General features: G+C 48.4%; 3 protein-coding genes across 3 annotated transcripts in view; 1 reads left to right on the top strand and 2 right to left on the bottom strand.

Annotated features, from left to right (window-relative positions):
• Nucleotides 1-2,094, bottom strand: part of FOXG_09177 (uncharacterized protein) — a gene marked incomplete at both ends in the record, with an annotated part of 4,089 nt that extends 1,995 nt beyond the window's left edge. The window contains 4 exons of the mRNA XM_018388216.1: nt 154-213; nt 279-286; nt 404-558; nt 653-2,094. Coding sequence (XP_018246242.1) covers nt 154-213; nt 279-286; nt 404-558; nt 653-2,094 — 1,665 coding nt within the window. The remainder of the gene's footprint in view (nt 1-153; nt 214-278; nt 287-403; nt 559-652) is intronic.
• A 1,846-nt stretch (nt 2,095-3,940) lies between these two features.
• On the top strand, nt 3,941-8,440 carry FOXG_09176 (uncharacterized protein). Its single transcript, XM_018388215.1, has 2 exons — nt 3,941-6,211; nt 6,261-8,440. The coding sequence occupies exons 1-2, from the start codon at nt 5,666-5,668 to the stop codon at nt 7,707-7,709; spliced, it is 1,995 nt and encodes a 664-aa protein (XP_018246241.1). The 5' UTR covers nt 3,941-5,665; the 3' UTR covers nt 7,710-8,440.
• FOXG_09175 (adenosinetriphosphatase) lies at nt 8,394-12,501 on the bottom strand. The gene has a single exon (XM_018388214.1). The coding sequence runs from the start codon at nt 12,301-12,303 to the stop codon at nt 8,710-8,712; it is 3,594 nt and encodes a 1,197-aa protein (XP_018246240.1). The 5' UTR covers nt 12,304-12,501; the 3' UTR covers nt 8,394-8,709.
• Nucleotides 12,502-12,643: the final 142 nt, after the last annotated feature.

The following is a 12,643-nucleotide window of genomic DNA, read 5'->3' as shown; positions in this document are numbered from 1 at the left end:
ACGATGGAGGTTAGAACCATGTCTACAACTTCACAACATCTGTAAAGCTTACCGTCTCATCATGACAAGGGCCACCAATTGATCGAAATTTTCAGCTGCCTGGTCCTAGGTCCGTTTAGAGGAGTAAGAGATAGATCGAGTGCCAAAACTTACGCTCCTGATGTACTCAGCTCGGTATCTTCTCATTGTAGTTGCAAATTTGCAACCAATGAACTTTAAGTAGGGATAGAACTCTAGTTATGTGAGTAAGAGACGAATGAGCTCATCTGAATACTCACCTTCCAGCCTGTTGGCAAGGGGCGTGCCAGTCAGAGCCCAACGATACTTGGCGTTCAGTCGCCAGACTGCGAGAGCACCTATTTCATGTGAGTGTGCGGAGTACACAGCAAGATATGGGACTAACCACTTGAATATTGATTCTTGATACCATGAGCCTCGTCCAGAATGATTCGATACCAGTTGATTTTGAAGAGTTGACCGAGCTTCTTCGAGAGAGCTTGCTGAAACCCATCCTCATCTCCTGCCCATTGGGCCTTTAGCTTTTTGTATTCCTTCTTGCTGGGAAACTGTGCACGTAGTGCACTTAAGTGGGTGATTCTTTGATTTGTCAGTATCTTTTATTCAACAAGCGACGTTTGAGCAATAAACGTACACCACATTCTTTGTACTCCACCACTTTGCGGTCCTGTTATCCTTGGCGTAGACCAGGCACTTGTTGGCAAACTTTTCCGAGGTGTGATTACTGATTTGATCCATCCACGTCCTCGAGGCAGAATGGGGACTGTCAGCAATCACCAGAGTTGCCTTGCCATAACCCTCCATTCTGTCTTCTCGCTCTGCTGGATGGCCAATGATTGTTGCCAGAGCAGTGATCGTCTTTCCTAGGCCCATCTCATCGGCTAGGATACCTCCAGCCGGATGTAATCCCATGGCTTCACGCATGGCCATCCAGGTAGCACCCACGAGCTGCTGGTTGTGCAAAGGGGTTTCCATCCCTTTGAGCTTCCACTTCCCGTCAATAGCCTTGATCATTCTGTACCCGAAGCACTTTTTAGCTTTGATTAGATCACGCTTCTGTGTCTTCGTGTGTCTAGTGTCGTTTCCCTCAGGAATACCAGCCATGATCTGCTTTATCTGAGCTTCATGGGTTGTGGCCTTGATCCTGTTCGCCGGTCTAGTGTTGTCGTCATCGCTGTCTTCTGGCCTGCTTGAGGTAAATAAGGCTGCTGCTCTCGAGAAACAAGGGTGCTCAACTCCACCAAAAGGTCCAGCTTGGATGGCTGTCTTTTGAAATTTGTTCGCGGTTGTCTCATCGCCAGCACGTTTGCGCTTTCTGTCCTCTTTTTCCTCTTTTCGTTTCAAATAGCGCTGCCAGTACTCCCGAGCCGTCTTAGCCGGGGACTCTCTTGCGTTCTTCGCATCAATAGCAAGTGCTTTCTTCGCGTTGGTGATCTTTGCGTTAAGTGTCTCTATTTTCTGCTGCTCCTTGGGGGTCAACTTTTCCCCTTTTTGCTGCCTGTAGAACAGATCGTTTCTTAGAATTTCGCATTTTCTGATAAGCTTCTTGACTGTTGAGGCATCACGAGTACCCTGTTTCGACTTGACTTGCTTCTCTTGAGCTTCCGAATCGTCTGAGTCGCCTGAGTCGCCTGAATCTTCTGAATTGTCTGAATCGTGATAATCTGAGTCCTCTTCATGTGCGGAATCTGGACCGTCCTCATCATCCGTATCTTCGTCATTGGGCTCCGGGTTAGCAACGATCGTATCACAGAACTCTTCGACTGTAACGGCCTGATTATTTTGAGACTTCAATCTTTTCATCGTGAAGCTCTTCTTATCCTCATCGCTTTCGTCCTTGACGATAGTTAGGCTGTCACTACCTAGAGCTTTCTGGGGCTGGGTAGACGGCCCCGAAATACTCTCGTCGTCGTCGTCGTCATCATCATAATCGATGCAGATGGCCTGCTTCGGGCCACCCTTCATTGCTGTATGCTTGCTTGAAGAGGGCAGAACGCATTCGTCATCATAATCGTCTTCCTCTTTCTTTATAACCCGCTGGCTAGCGCTGGCGATAGACGATGCTGTAAGATCCATGATGGAAGATGACATAATGGAAGAGATGAAAGCAGAAGAGGAGATGTTGGAAGGAGTGAAGAAAGGAGAGGAGATGGAGGAGGAAGTGAGATGAAAGAAGGAGAAGGGAGGAAAGGAGGTTCTATATATTCGTGAGAGGAAGAGGCATTGAGTCACTGCCTCAACTTGTGCGGATGGTTTTAGACTAGACTTAGGCTTATGAGAAGGTTCTTTGGGTTGAGATAAAACAGAGGCATTGAATCACTGGTCGAAGCTCAATCTCTTAAATTATCATGAGTATAGTACGAGAAGCTTCTTTCATTTGGGGAGTTGAGACGAAAATACTCCTTTTCTGCGTGCGTACTTGATGGGCATAATAAATGCGCACTCCGAGATCAAGGTCCTTACGATAATCGGCACAAAAGATCATTTGACTTGTCGGTCTTTTTGTTGCCGCATGTATAGCACATATCTGTATTCACAGTTCAGGTGTGTATCACCAAATAATCATCCAATGTTGATAATAATCCTAAATATCATGGCGGACATCAGTTACGACCTTGGGCTTGTACGAGTTCTCTATTCAGTTCTCGATATCATCTCAGTCAATTGTAATCCAAAGCACATGGTATCAAAATATAAATGATATTACTACTCACAAGTGACGTTCTCAATTAGATCATTAACCTGGACGTCTATATTATCTGGCCTACCCTGCATCTGCCGAGCATACTCTGCCCCCAAGACCTTCACATCGAAACTGTACCAGGAATGGTAATCAACTCTCGATTGGAATCCTCGCAACAACTACGCCAATGGTTGTTCAAGTCTTGAATTGATATTCAACTTGTCTGTCCAAACATAATACGGAACTGCAGTCCTTGGGCCTTCAGGCTTGTATATCTGAAGTTGTCATATGCGCCCTCCAATCAAAGACTCTGATTTGTGTTACTTAACCAAAAGTCTCTTCAGAGCTTATCGACCCTGATCTCTTGGCTTCGGCCAACTCCAATGTTCTAGCTTCTAGCGCTCCCGGAATCTTTCGCCGGCGTGTTTCAGCATGCGAAGACAGCTTCAGGCCTTCCCCCGCAGGAAGGAAGCGATCCATCGTAAAGGACTTTTCGGTATCAGACCATTTGCGACTCATGCAGCTAAAATTCTCTTCAGCTGTGTCTGCATACGAGTCGTGAGGGTCAACGATATGCAGGTGCTTGTACCAGAACTGCCTAGTCTGTACTAACCAGCTGTTTCAACGCTTTGATACACTGACAGACACAACCAACGCCATGACAAAAAGCCGCAGCGATATCTGATACCTGCGCATGGGAATTAATCTGGGCAGTGTCCGGGACCCTTTACACATCTGAAAGAGTCTGTGCAGCGAGGGGAAGAAGACGCATGAATAACAAAAAGCACAAACCACCAGGTCCGAGCAGGTTCATAATCAGGGATGGGGTCCTATATTCGATTGGCGAATGCCACCAAGCACGCCTGGATAATGGGGTAGATTATCCGAGGTGCCACTGCAGCTGCCAGATGACATTCGCCTGTCGCGTGAGCAATAAAAAGAAATTAATTCAAATCTTCAAGACCAGCATCCCTGGGCTCTACGTGCAGACGTCAAAAAACATCAGAGGGGAAAAAGCAAAAAACACAGCCTTGCACCGAACAGGACCAAATTGCCGGGTTTGACGCTCGACGCTCTACAGGGGTCACTCTTGGAGAGGACCAACAAGGCCAGACATGACGGTGTGGCACTAATACCATCGTATTCAACCCAATCTGTTCAACGGGCCGACGCGGTTCGGCGTATTATTTTTTGTGACTGGGACTGACAGCATTTGCATTCGTGAGGAATTTGGAATGACGATGAGAGAGAAAAGATGGTGATGGGAATGGCATACCTCGGTTCTCTTTTCATCGTCATTAAGTTACCATGTTGAGATGATTGACGCAGGGATGCACCTTGGCCTGTCGATCATGTGGCTTAAACCTTTTGGCCAGAGGTCACGTAATCTCTGTTGTTTAAGTTTATCTTGAACGAAGGGGAATGTCAAAAATGGTAGTGATATATAATCATGGAGAGTTGGGTAATTAGTGAGAGTGTCACTGTTTAATTTATTTTAATTGAACGGAATCAAAAACAAGGGTCTCTAATGCAACCTCGATGTTTCAGATGAATTGTCAATTGCAACTCCACCGCACTCTTGCATGTGGTTTTTTTTCTCTCTCTTTAGTGGCAGGGCGGCCTATCCTTGTCGATCCTCCTTGATTAACTTCTCCCAAAGTGTTTGCATTCATCTGCATAAAACCGACCTCAACCTTCGTCGTCATCATTTCCCGAGATCACGTAACCTTTCAACGCCTCAAAGGAACAGAGTTTGAACGGGGGCATTTCCTTTAATCGGAGAAAAGAGCCAGAAAGAGAAGAGAAAAAAACGTTGGCTCTTTGACTCAACTCAGAGTACAATGACATGACAACGAATGGGTCCGTGTTGTCGGATCGTAGATCGCTAGCTTGCTCTCTCTTCTTCTTTGGAGGCTTCCTCTTTTGGGTGACCAGCCCGCAAACGGATCGACGCCTCTTGTTAGCCACCGCAAGCTCTGGACCGATCCGCTGGTGGTTCAGTTGTTAGCTTCGATAGTTTGTCTCAGTCAACGGGGTCCGAGAGGCAAGACTCAGAGTCAGTCAGTCTGTGAGGAGACTCTCATGATGAATGGATTTATCATCAATGCATGCATGTTGAACCCCTGCAAACTCAAAACTCAATGCAAGTCTTCAGCTCGTCGCAGGGGGGATAATAAAACACCGGAACCTCCTCAGCGAGTTTTGATGTGAAGTCTTCCGCAGTATTTTTTCCACAGGGCGGGCATATCTTCCGGAAAACATGTGCTATCTGCATTTCTGCAGCGCTAAAAAGGGGACCCAGCATTGCAGAAGCCACTGGGTTCTTTAGTGGCTTTCGGCCAAGGTTGCTCGAACCCGACTTGGCCCGCCCCCGCAAGCTCACCTTCGTAGCCTGTGATTGATCCACTGAATTGCATGGCGACCTGAGAGCGAGTCAGTCCTAGGTCATTCTCTTGCGACCTGAGGAAGGAGCTGGGCCTGGTACCGTGGTATTAAGCGATCGTGGGCTGCTCCTGCTCCGCGACTCGCGATTGAACGAGGGTCTTGTCCTGCCTGTCATTGCTTTACCTGGGCTGCTCTTGCCTTTCTTGTTGTTGCTCTTTGTGCTCGGGTCCCATTCTTTCCTTCTTTCCTTTCTTCTCTCGTCTTCCATCCAATCCAATCTGATAACTTACAACCTCCCACCAACACTCACCCACTATGATCTTCTAAGCTTTACACTGTCGCTCTCAACAATAACAACTCTTGATCTTTTCCTCTCACTAAATGAGAGCGCAAATACTCACATTTTAATTCCTTTCTTTCTTTACTCTGGCGCGCTATAAACATCAATCGGCAACTGTTATAATAACCCACTGCGCTTGTGTCGCACAATCGCATTACATTCCACCACTCCCGAGACATAAAGCAACAACCCGACTTGTCCGTCCTCTTTTTGTGGAGGGGCATAATAATTAGGACAAGATGCCTACAATCAACGCTCTTCGATCATTCGAACCTCCTCCTATTCCATCTCTTCCCGATTTTGAGCGTCGTCGTTCCACAACGTCGACGCTCTCCAACAACAACAACTCCGATTCTGTCACCTCATCTCTGCGGGGTCTTCAATCACCACCCAAAAGTAGCAGATCAAACCGCCCCAAGAGTGCTAAATTCTCATCATACCGCCTGCGCAGCAATTCAGGCCTTTCACTTCACACCAATGAGGACATTCTGAGACAATATACCGACTACCACCCTGATGGCACACCGCGTGCCGGCATGTATAGCAACGGGCTGGGGCAGTGGTCAGGTGAGAGATTGAGGAGCATTGACTCTGTTACATCGTCCAGAAGTCAAAGATCTAGTATCGCTTTCACTGAGTCGGATGGTTCCGGCGAGTTGCCTATTCCTGATCTCGTTGGACGTGAGATGTTTGATATGGTCATGGCCGATCATGCTGCTAGTGGTCAATTATGGAGATTCGCCGCCAGTCGAGGACTTGGTCAGAATGTTGACTACCTCATGAAGGTAAGTTGAGAAGACATGATATCACCTCACAGATTCTAATCATGAGCAGATTCGCGACTATATTCAATCCCTGGAGCAGGTTGTCATTCAACTCTCGACAATATCAACTTCGTATACATCCATCACCGCAACATCACCAATTAATCTACCCTCCCCTATGTCCAAGGCTCTCAACACCAACATCAAGCATCTCACAACATCACTTATTCCCAGCCTGGAAAACATGTTTCTCGAATCTAAAACCTATATCGAACAACGCATCGTCAGAGAAATCTTCCCCGATTTTGTCAAACAGCAACTATCTCAGTGTACTAGTCTGGCTCTCTCCCTCGACGCAGAAGGTGACTCACCACCAAACCCTTACCCGGGCCTTAAGGGATCATTCTGTCTAAGTGATCCGTCGCGATCCGGAAACCCTATTGTCTTTGCTTCCGATGAGTTTGAGGAACTGACAGGATATTCACGAAGTGAGGTTTTGGCACACAATTGCCGCTTCCTTCAGGGGCCACAAACTGACCGAGACGGAATTGCCAAGATGCGCTCCGCAATCTGGCGCAACGAGGAGTGTACGGAATTGCTCCTCAACTTTCGGAAAGATGGAACGCCGTTCTGGAACCTTCTTTTCCTGTGCCCTCTTCTCGACACCGCTGGTAAAACAAAGTTCTTTATGGGCGCCCAAATCGACGTGTCGTCCTCGCTGCACGACACTCATGATGTTCTGAAAGTTTTGTCGTACGGTGCTGCAGAGGAAGACAAGACACCCGAACGGAGCAACTCTCGCTGGGCTAGCGACGGATCTCAAGGCGAGCCTGAAGCGGAGGAAGCCCTGAGTGTCAAGAACAACCAATACAAGACAGCAAAGATGTCTGGATTCTTCAAAGCATTCAAAAAGCCGCCTCCTCCTCCTCTGTCGCCACCATTGAGCCCACGCCGTAGCTCGGATAGACCCCGGTCATCAGCTGGACCCACGATACTTGACAAGACCTACAGCACACGAAACGTTATCAGGAGATTTTCTAATCAGCCAGAAATGCTCATGACAACATACGCCCGATATATGATTCTTGAGCACGTTCCTTCATACCCAGCATCTTTGGGCGCAATGCCTCTCGATCAGGAGATGAAGTATCCACCCAAGTTGTGTGTGTCTTTCTACTCTAAAGAGATGCTCGATGCTCTTGATCTGGGCATGTCGGCGGAGGCTATCATTGGCAAAGATATATTTGACATTTTCACTGAGCAATCTACACTGCCATCAGTTACCAAGGCATTCAAGTCGACAGTCCGAGATCTCGTTGTCCGCGATGGAAAATCCGTGTCATTGGATCTTGCACTTGCAAACCACATCCCTCGCCGTGCCAATATGACAAGAACGTTGAGTGGTGACAGCGGGGAAACATCACCGAAGAAGCCAGCCAAGATGATGAGCCACTGGACACCTCTCAAAGATACTGAAGGATATGTCAAGTACGTGGCAATGATTGTGTCGCCAATTTAAATACGTGATGAATGGAAAGACGAAATGATGGTATAATATGCGGGCGTTGGATGAAGATTTGCTTTTTGTATTGTATCAGGGGATGTTTGAAGCTTATTTATACCTGTATGTACTCTTAACGACCAAGAGAATGAAGTTACGACTATAATTACTACACTGAATTGTTTCAGTACACCAAGCTCTCCGCCACTGAACTTGATATGTTCATGGACTTCTTCATGGATTTAAATGAATCATACTCCCCATTGACATACAGCGTAAACAACGTACTGAAGTCCATGTCACGCTCCAAAAGCAGCCTCTGATCGCCAAAGTTCAGCAACCCTACGACGGAAATTCCACCAACGGTCCGCCAAGACAACCACAATAAAGGGGTAATCGGCACTTCCGATCTGTTGGCTCTCTAAATCTCCGACGGTGGTGGGTGATCTATGGCGTTTGAGTTATCGGGACCGAGGGGGAACAGCCGCTATTGTTTCTGTTGTTGTTCCCTGGTCTTGGCGGGCCCTGTGTCAGGGACTGGGGTTTGGTGGCCTTGGTCGAGGAGGTTTGTTCGTGTGCTTGCAAGAGATAAGACCTGAGTCGAGACCTTCATACGGGCTTGAACGTTGGGCGACCTTTTTGCTAGCAGGTGTACAAAGGCCTGAGGTCTTGGACGAGCGAGAACAACTTAGCTAAGATACTCTTAAGATCATAAAACGATTATACCAAACAAACTATGCAAAACGGTCATAAATTCATCCAATTTTCTGCAATTTAGGGTTGAAATCGCAACTTTAGACCAGTCCTTCTTTGTCTTGTAGTGTGCTATGACTTGACACTTCTAACATATAATAACATTAAGTTCACCCAATCTCTCATCATTGCCTCCTCTTCCGCCCTTTCTCTGGGTACTCCCTTTTCCCTGTAGCGTGATTCACTCAAGATGCAAGTCTCAATCTTCTTAAAACCGTAATATGCCCCCCCAACGCCCATTCTAGTATTTGTATATAAAATGACATTAACCCCAGGTTCCACCACCGCCACCTCCTCTTCCGCCCTTCCTTTGCGCACTCAACCTCCAATCGTCCTCCGTAGCAAATTTATTATACAGCGGCTGGATCCTCTCCGCCTTCTTCCTCTTGCTCAGCTTATCCGTCGGCGCAACCTTGAAGAAGGTCGGGGCGGCTTCGACAAGCCACTTGGGCTCGATGCTCGTGGTGCAGTGCATGTACTCCTTGCTCGTGAGGATGAGTTCGTGGTAGATGACCCACTCGGCCTGTTTGCCGAAGAGCGCGGAGCTCGGGTGCAGATACACGGGGGTGCCCTCGATAAGGGTCTTGTAACCTTCCTGGGGATCTTTGCGGGCTGCGTTGCGGAAGAAGCCTGCGCAGAGGGCCCTGCGGACCTTTTCGGTGTCGCGGCCGCAGGACTTGATGGAGTGTTTGTAGCGGTCCATGATCTTGACGATCTGGTCGCGGACGTCCTTTGCGCGACGCATGGAACGCGCTTGGATGAAGTTCTCGAAACACCAGGGTGCTGAGTAGCCGCTCTGCTTCCACGAGTTGTAGACGTTGAGGAAGGTTAGGTGATCGCCGTGGGGATCGTGGAACTTGGCCTTCTTTTGGTCTGCTTGAGACTGCTTCTCTTTGGGGCGGTAAAAGACAGTGGGAATGTTAAGCATGGACACGATGCTGAGGACTTCGTCTGCACATTCTAGATCAACGGCAGCGATAAGCACCTTGGCAAGAGAAGGTTCCATAGGGAAATCAGCCATCTTTCGCCCCAGTCGAGTAAGTAGACCTTCATCGTCGAGGGCGCTGAGGGCATATAGCTCCTCCAGTGCTGTAAGCATGGTGTTGATAGGGGGCGGGTCCATGAAGTCAAAGTGAAGCAAGTCGTTAATGCCCATTGCCTTGAGCATGAGGATTGTTGTGGACAAGTTCTGTCGTTGGATTTCGGGGATACTAGTCGGCAACATTTCAGACTGGTAAGCTGCCTCGGTGTATAAACGGAAACACTTTCCGGGTCCAGTTCGTCCGGCTCGTCCAGCTCTTTGGTTTGCCTGGGCCTGAGAAATTGGTGTGACGACGAGAGAGTCCATACCCAACTTGGGGTCGTAAGCGTTCTGCTTCACGAAGCCCGGGTCAACGACATAGTAAATCTCGTCGATGGTAATGGAAGTCTCTGCAATATTGGTGGCGATGACAACCTTACGGCTGCCAGGGGGTGCAGGATCGAAGATTCGACTTTGCATTTCCGTCGGAAGTGAAGCATAGACGGGAAGAATGATAAGGTCTGGCACATTAGGCCCTAAAGCTTTCATTCTCTCATACAAGACTTCGCATGCCGTGTCAATTTCTTCTTGGCCTGTTAAGAAAAGAAGAATGTCGCCCTTGGGCTCGGTAATATGGATCTGCATGACTGTGACAAGAGCAGTGTCCAGGTAATCGGACTCGGGTTCCTTCGAGTAGAGGATTTCGACAGGGTACGTTCGACCTGGAATGGTGAAAATGGGACATTCGTTGAAATACGCAGAAAATTTATCTGCATCGAGAGTAGCTGAAGTGACAATGACTTTCATATCGGGGCGTCGCTTGAGAGCCTTCTTTAGCAGGGCAAACAGCACATCAGTGGCAATGGTACGTTCGTGAGCTTCATCAAGCATGATACAGGAGTATCGCGACATATCGGGATCTACCAGAATCTCACGTTGAAGCATACCATCAGTCATGTACTTGATCTTCGTCGAAGGACTAGTGCAGTCTTCGAATCGAATCGTATATCCGACCTCTTCACCAAGCTTACAGCCCACTTCTTCCGCTACTCGCTTGGCGACGGACATGGCAGCCACACGACGAGGTTGCGTACAGCCAATGATACCATCATTGGCAAAGCCAGCTTCAGCGAGGTATTGTGTTAACTGAGTCGTCTTTCCTGATCCTGTTTCTCCGACTACAATCAAGATCTGGTTTTCGTAAACAGCCTTGATCAGTTGCTCTCGGAATGCATATACAGGAAGCGACTCTCGCTGTTCCTTGATACTCAAATTGGTGCGCTTGCCCAGAGACTGTCCCTTTGGAATGACTGCCTTCTTCCATTCGGGAACGTCTTCGGAAGGCTGATTCTTCCTGGCATTCCTCAAATCGCTAGCAAACTTCCTCTTATCGGGATCAGCCATAGGATCTTGCCATTGAGAGGATAGGTTCTCTTTGGGTTCGTCCTTCGCAGCTGCATCGGCTTCTTGTTGCTTGAGTTCTTTGCGTTCCTTTGCCAAGGCAGTACCAGACATAGCTGCTCGATTCATAGAGCCTTCTGGGGCCTTGACAACGCGGATAGGTGATAATTCAAGGGACTGCTTGGTCTGGCCGGCCAAGAACGGTGGTTCCTCCTCACGAACCTCAATATCGACATCCTCTTCAAGCTCAAGCTCGCCATCTCCGCGGAGAGTCGCGTTGTAGTCTTCTTCCAGGTCAGGGTAATCCGAAGCCTTGGCCACTCCCGATGCGATCAATTGTCTAATCTCCCACCTTTCGGGAGAAGTCATTCTCTTCTTCTGTCGTCGTGGAGGGCCCAAGCTATCTCGAGGCATGCCGGTTGGTTCCGCAAACCCGTCCCTTAGACCACCTCCTCCTCCTCCCAAAGCTTCCATATTGGCACCAGTTGTCATTCGAGCTTGTGGTTCTAGGTCCTCCCCAGTCGACTGATCAACATCTTTCATTGACAAGCCCACACGATCGCGGCCATTCTGATCCTTATCGAGACTTGTCACCTTGACCCAGACCTTTTGTCCATGCGACACCAAATCCGACGGGTGGTTGACGCGCTGTCCAGCAGACATTCGCGAAACGTGTACGAGGCCATCGACTCTGCCTCTTACATTGTGCAAATTGATGAAGGCACCGAACTCTTTGAGGCCTGTAACATGTCCCTCGTAGACCTTGTGCAGCTGCGGCGAATCATCAACCTCAGGAGCTGGAGCATTGCGAAATCGGTCGTCGTCGTCGTCGTGTCGCCGACGCCCTCGTCGATCTTTGCGCGAATCGCGGTACCCATCACGCCAATCTTCGTCGCCTCGCTCATGCGACCGTGACCGCGATCGATATTTATCTCGTTTTCGTCGTTCTCTCGAGCGCGACCTTTTTCTCCTCCTTGACTCTTTGTAATCAGCCTCGCGGGGGCTTCGACTTCGTTTTCTCGTGGACTTCTCTTTTTTCGCCTTCCCCTCTAGACCTTCTAACAGCGCCAGTGTGTCGTCGAATGCGCCCGATCCATCGTCACGCGCAGGCTCCTTATCCGGCAGTGCGAGCCCACTGAAGACCTTTTCCTTCTCTTCTAGGGTCCTCGAATGGTGCTCTTCGTGGTTGGCCTTTTTACCTTTAAACTGTGGGTGTAGAGCAAGCACCAAACGATCGATACTCTCGATGAGACTGAGAGGAATCGAGGGGAGAGCCTTTGCTAGATCATCGCGGAAATCCTCGAAGTTGCTGCATTTGGTTCGTTTATCGATGAGAAATTCAGCGACAGTCTTGTCCTCTAAGTTCATATGATTCTTCAACTCTGAGGACACCTTCGAGACGAGGGACAGCAGCTCAAGATTCGATAAGTCGTCCATCGTATTGGTGTGTTGTGTTGACGCTGCTGCACCCAAGCTTGAGATGAATGGAAGGTATACTGGATACCTCCCAGAAAATAAAAAATGGATGAGTCAGCAAGCAACTCGAAGACAACCTCGGAATCGCAAATACGAAAACACTTAGGTAAATTTATAATGGCCTTATGCAATCTAAGCATGAGCTCAGGGGAGCTTTCGATTACTTTATTTACTTTAGTACATGGTCTTAAAGGTCTTGAGTCTTGAACTCCCTGAGGGCGTTTTTGGACGAGAAGGTCTTCCGTCGCATTTGCAAAGAGAGGACTTCCAGGGTATTTATATTCCAATGGAAGTTTCCGTG

Source organism: Fusarium oxysporum, chromosome 9 (genome assembly GCF_000149955.1).
Source record: "Fusarium oxysporum f. sp. lycopersici 4287 chromosome 9, whole genome shotgun sequence".
NCBI classification, from domain to species: Eukaryota; Fungi; Ascomycota; class Sordariomycetes; order Hypocreales; family Nectriaceae; genus Fusarium; species Fusarium oxysporum.
This window is presented reverse-complemented; position numbering and strand designations above follow the sequence as displayed.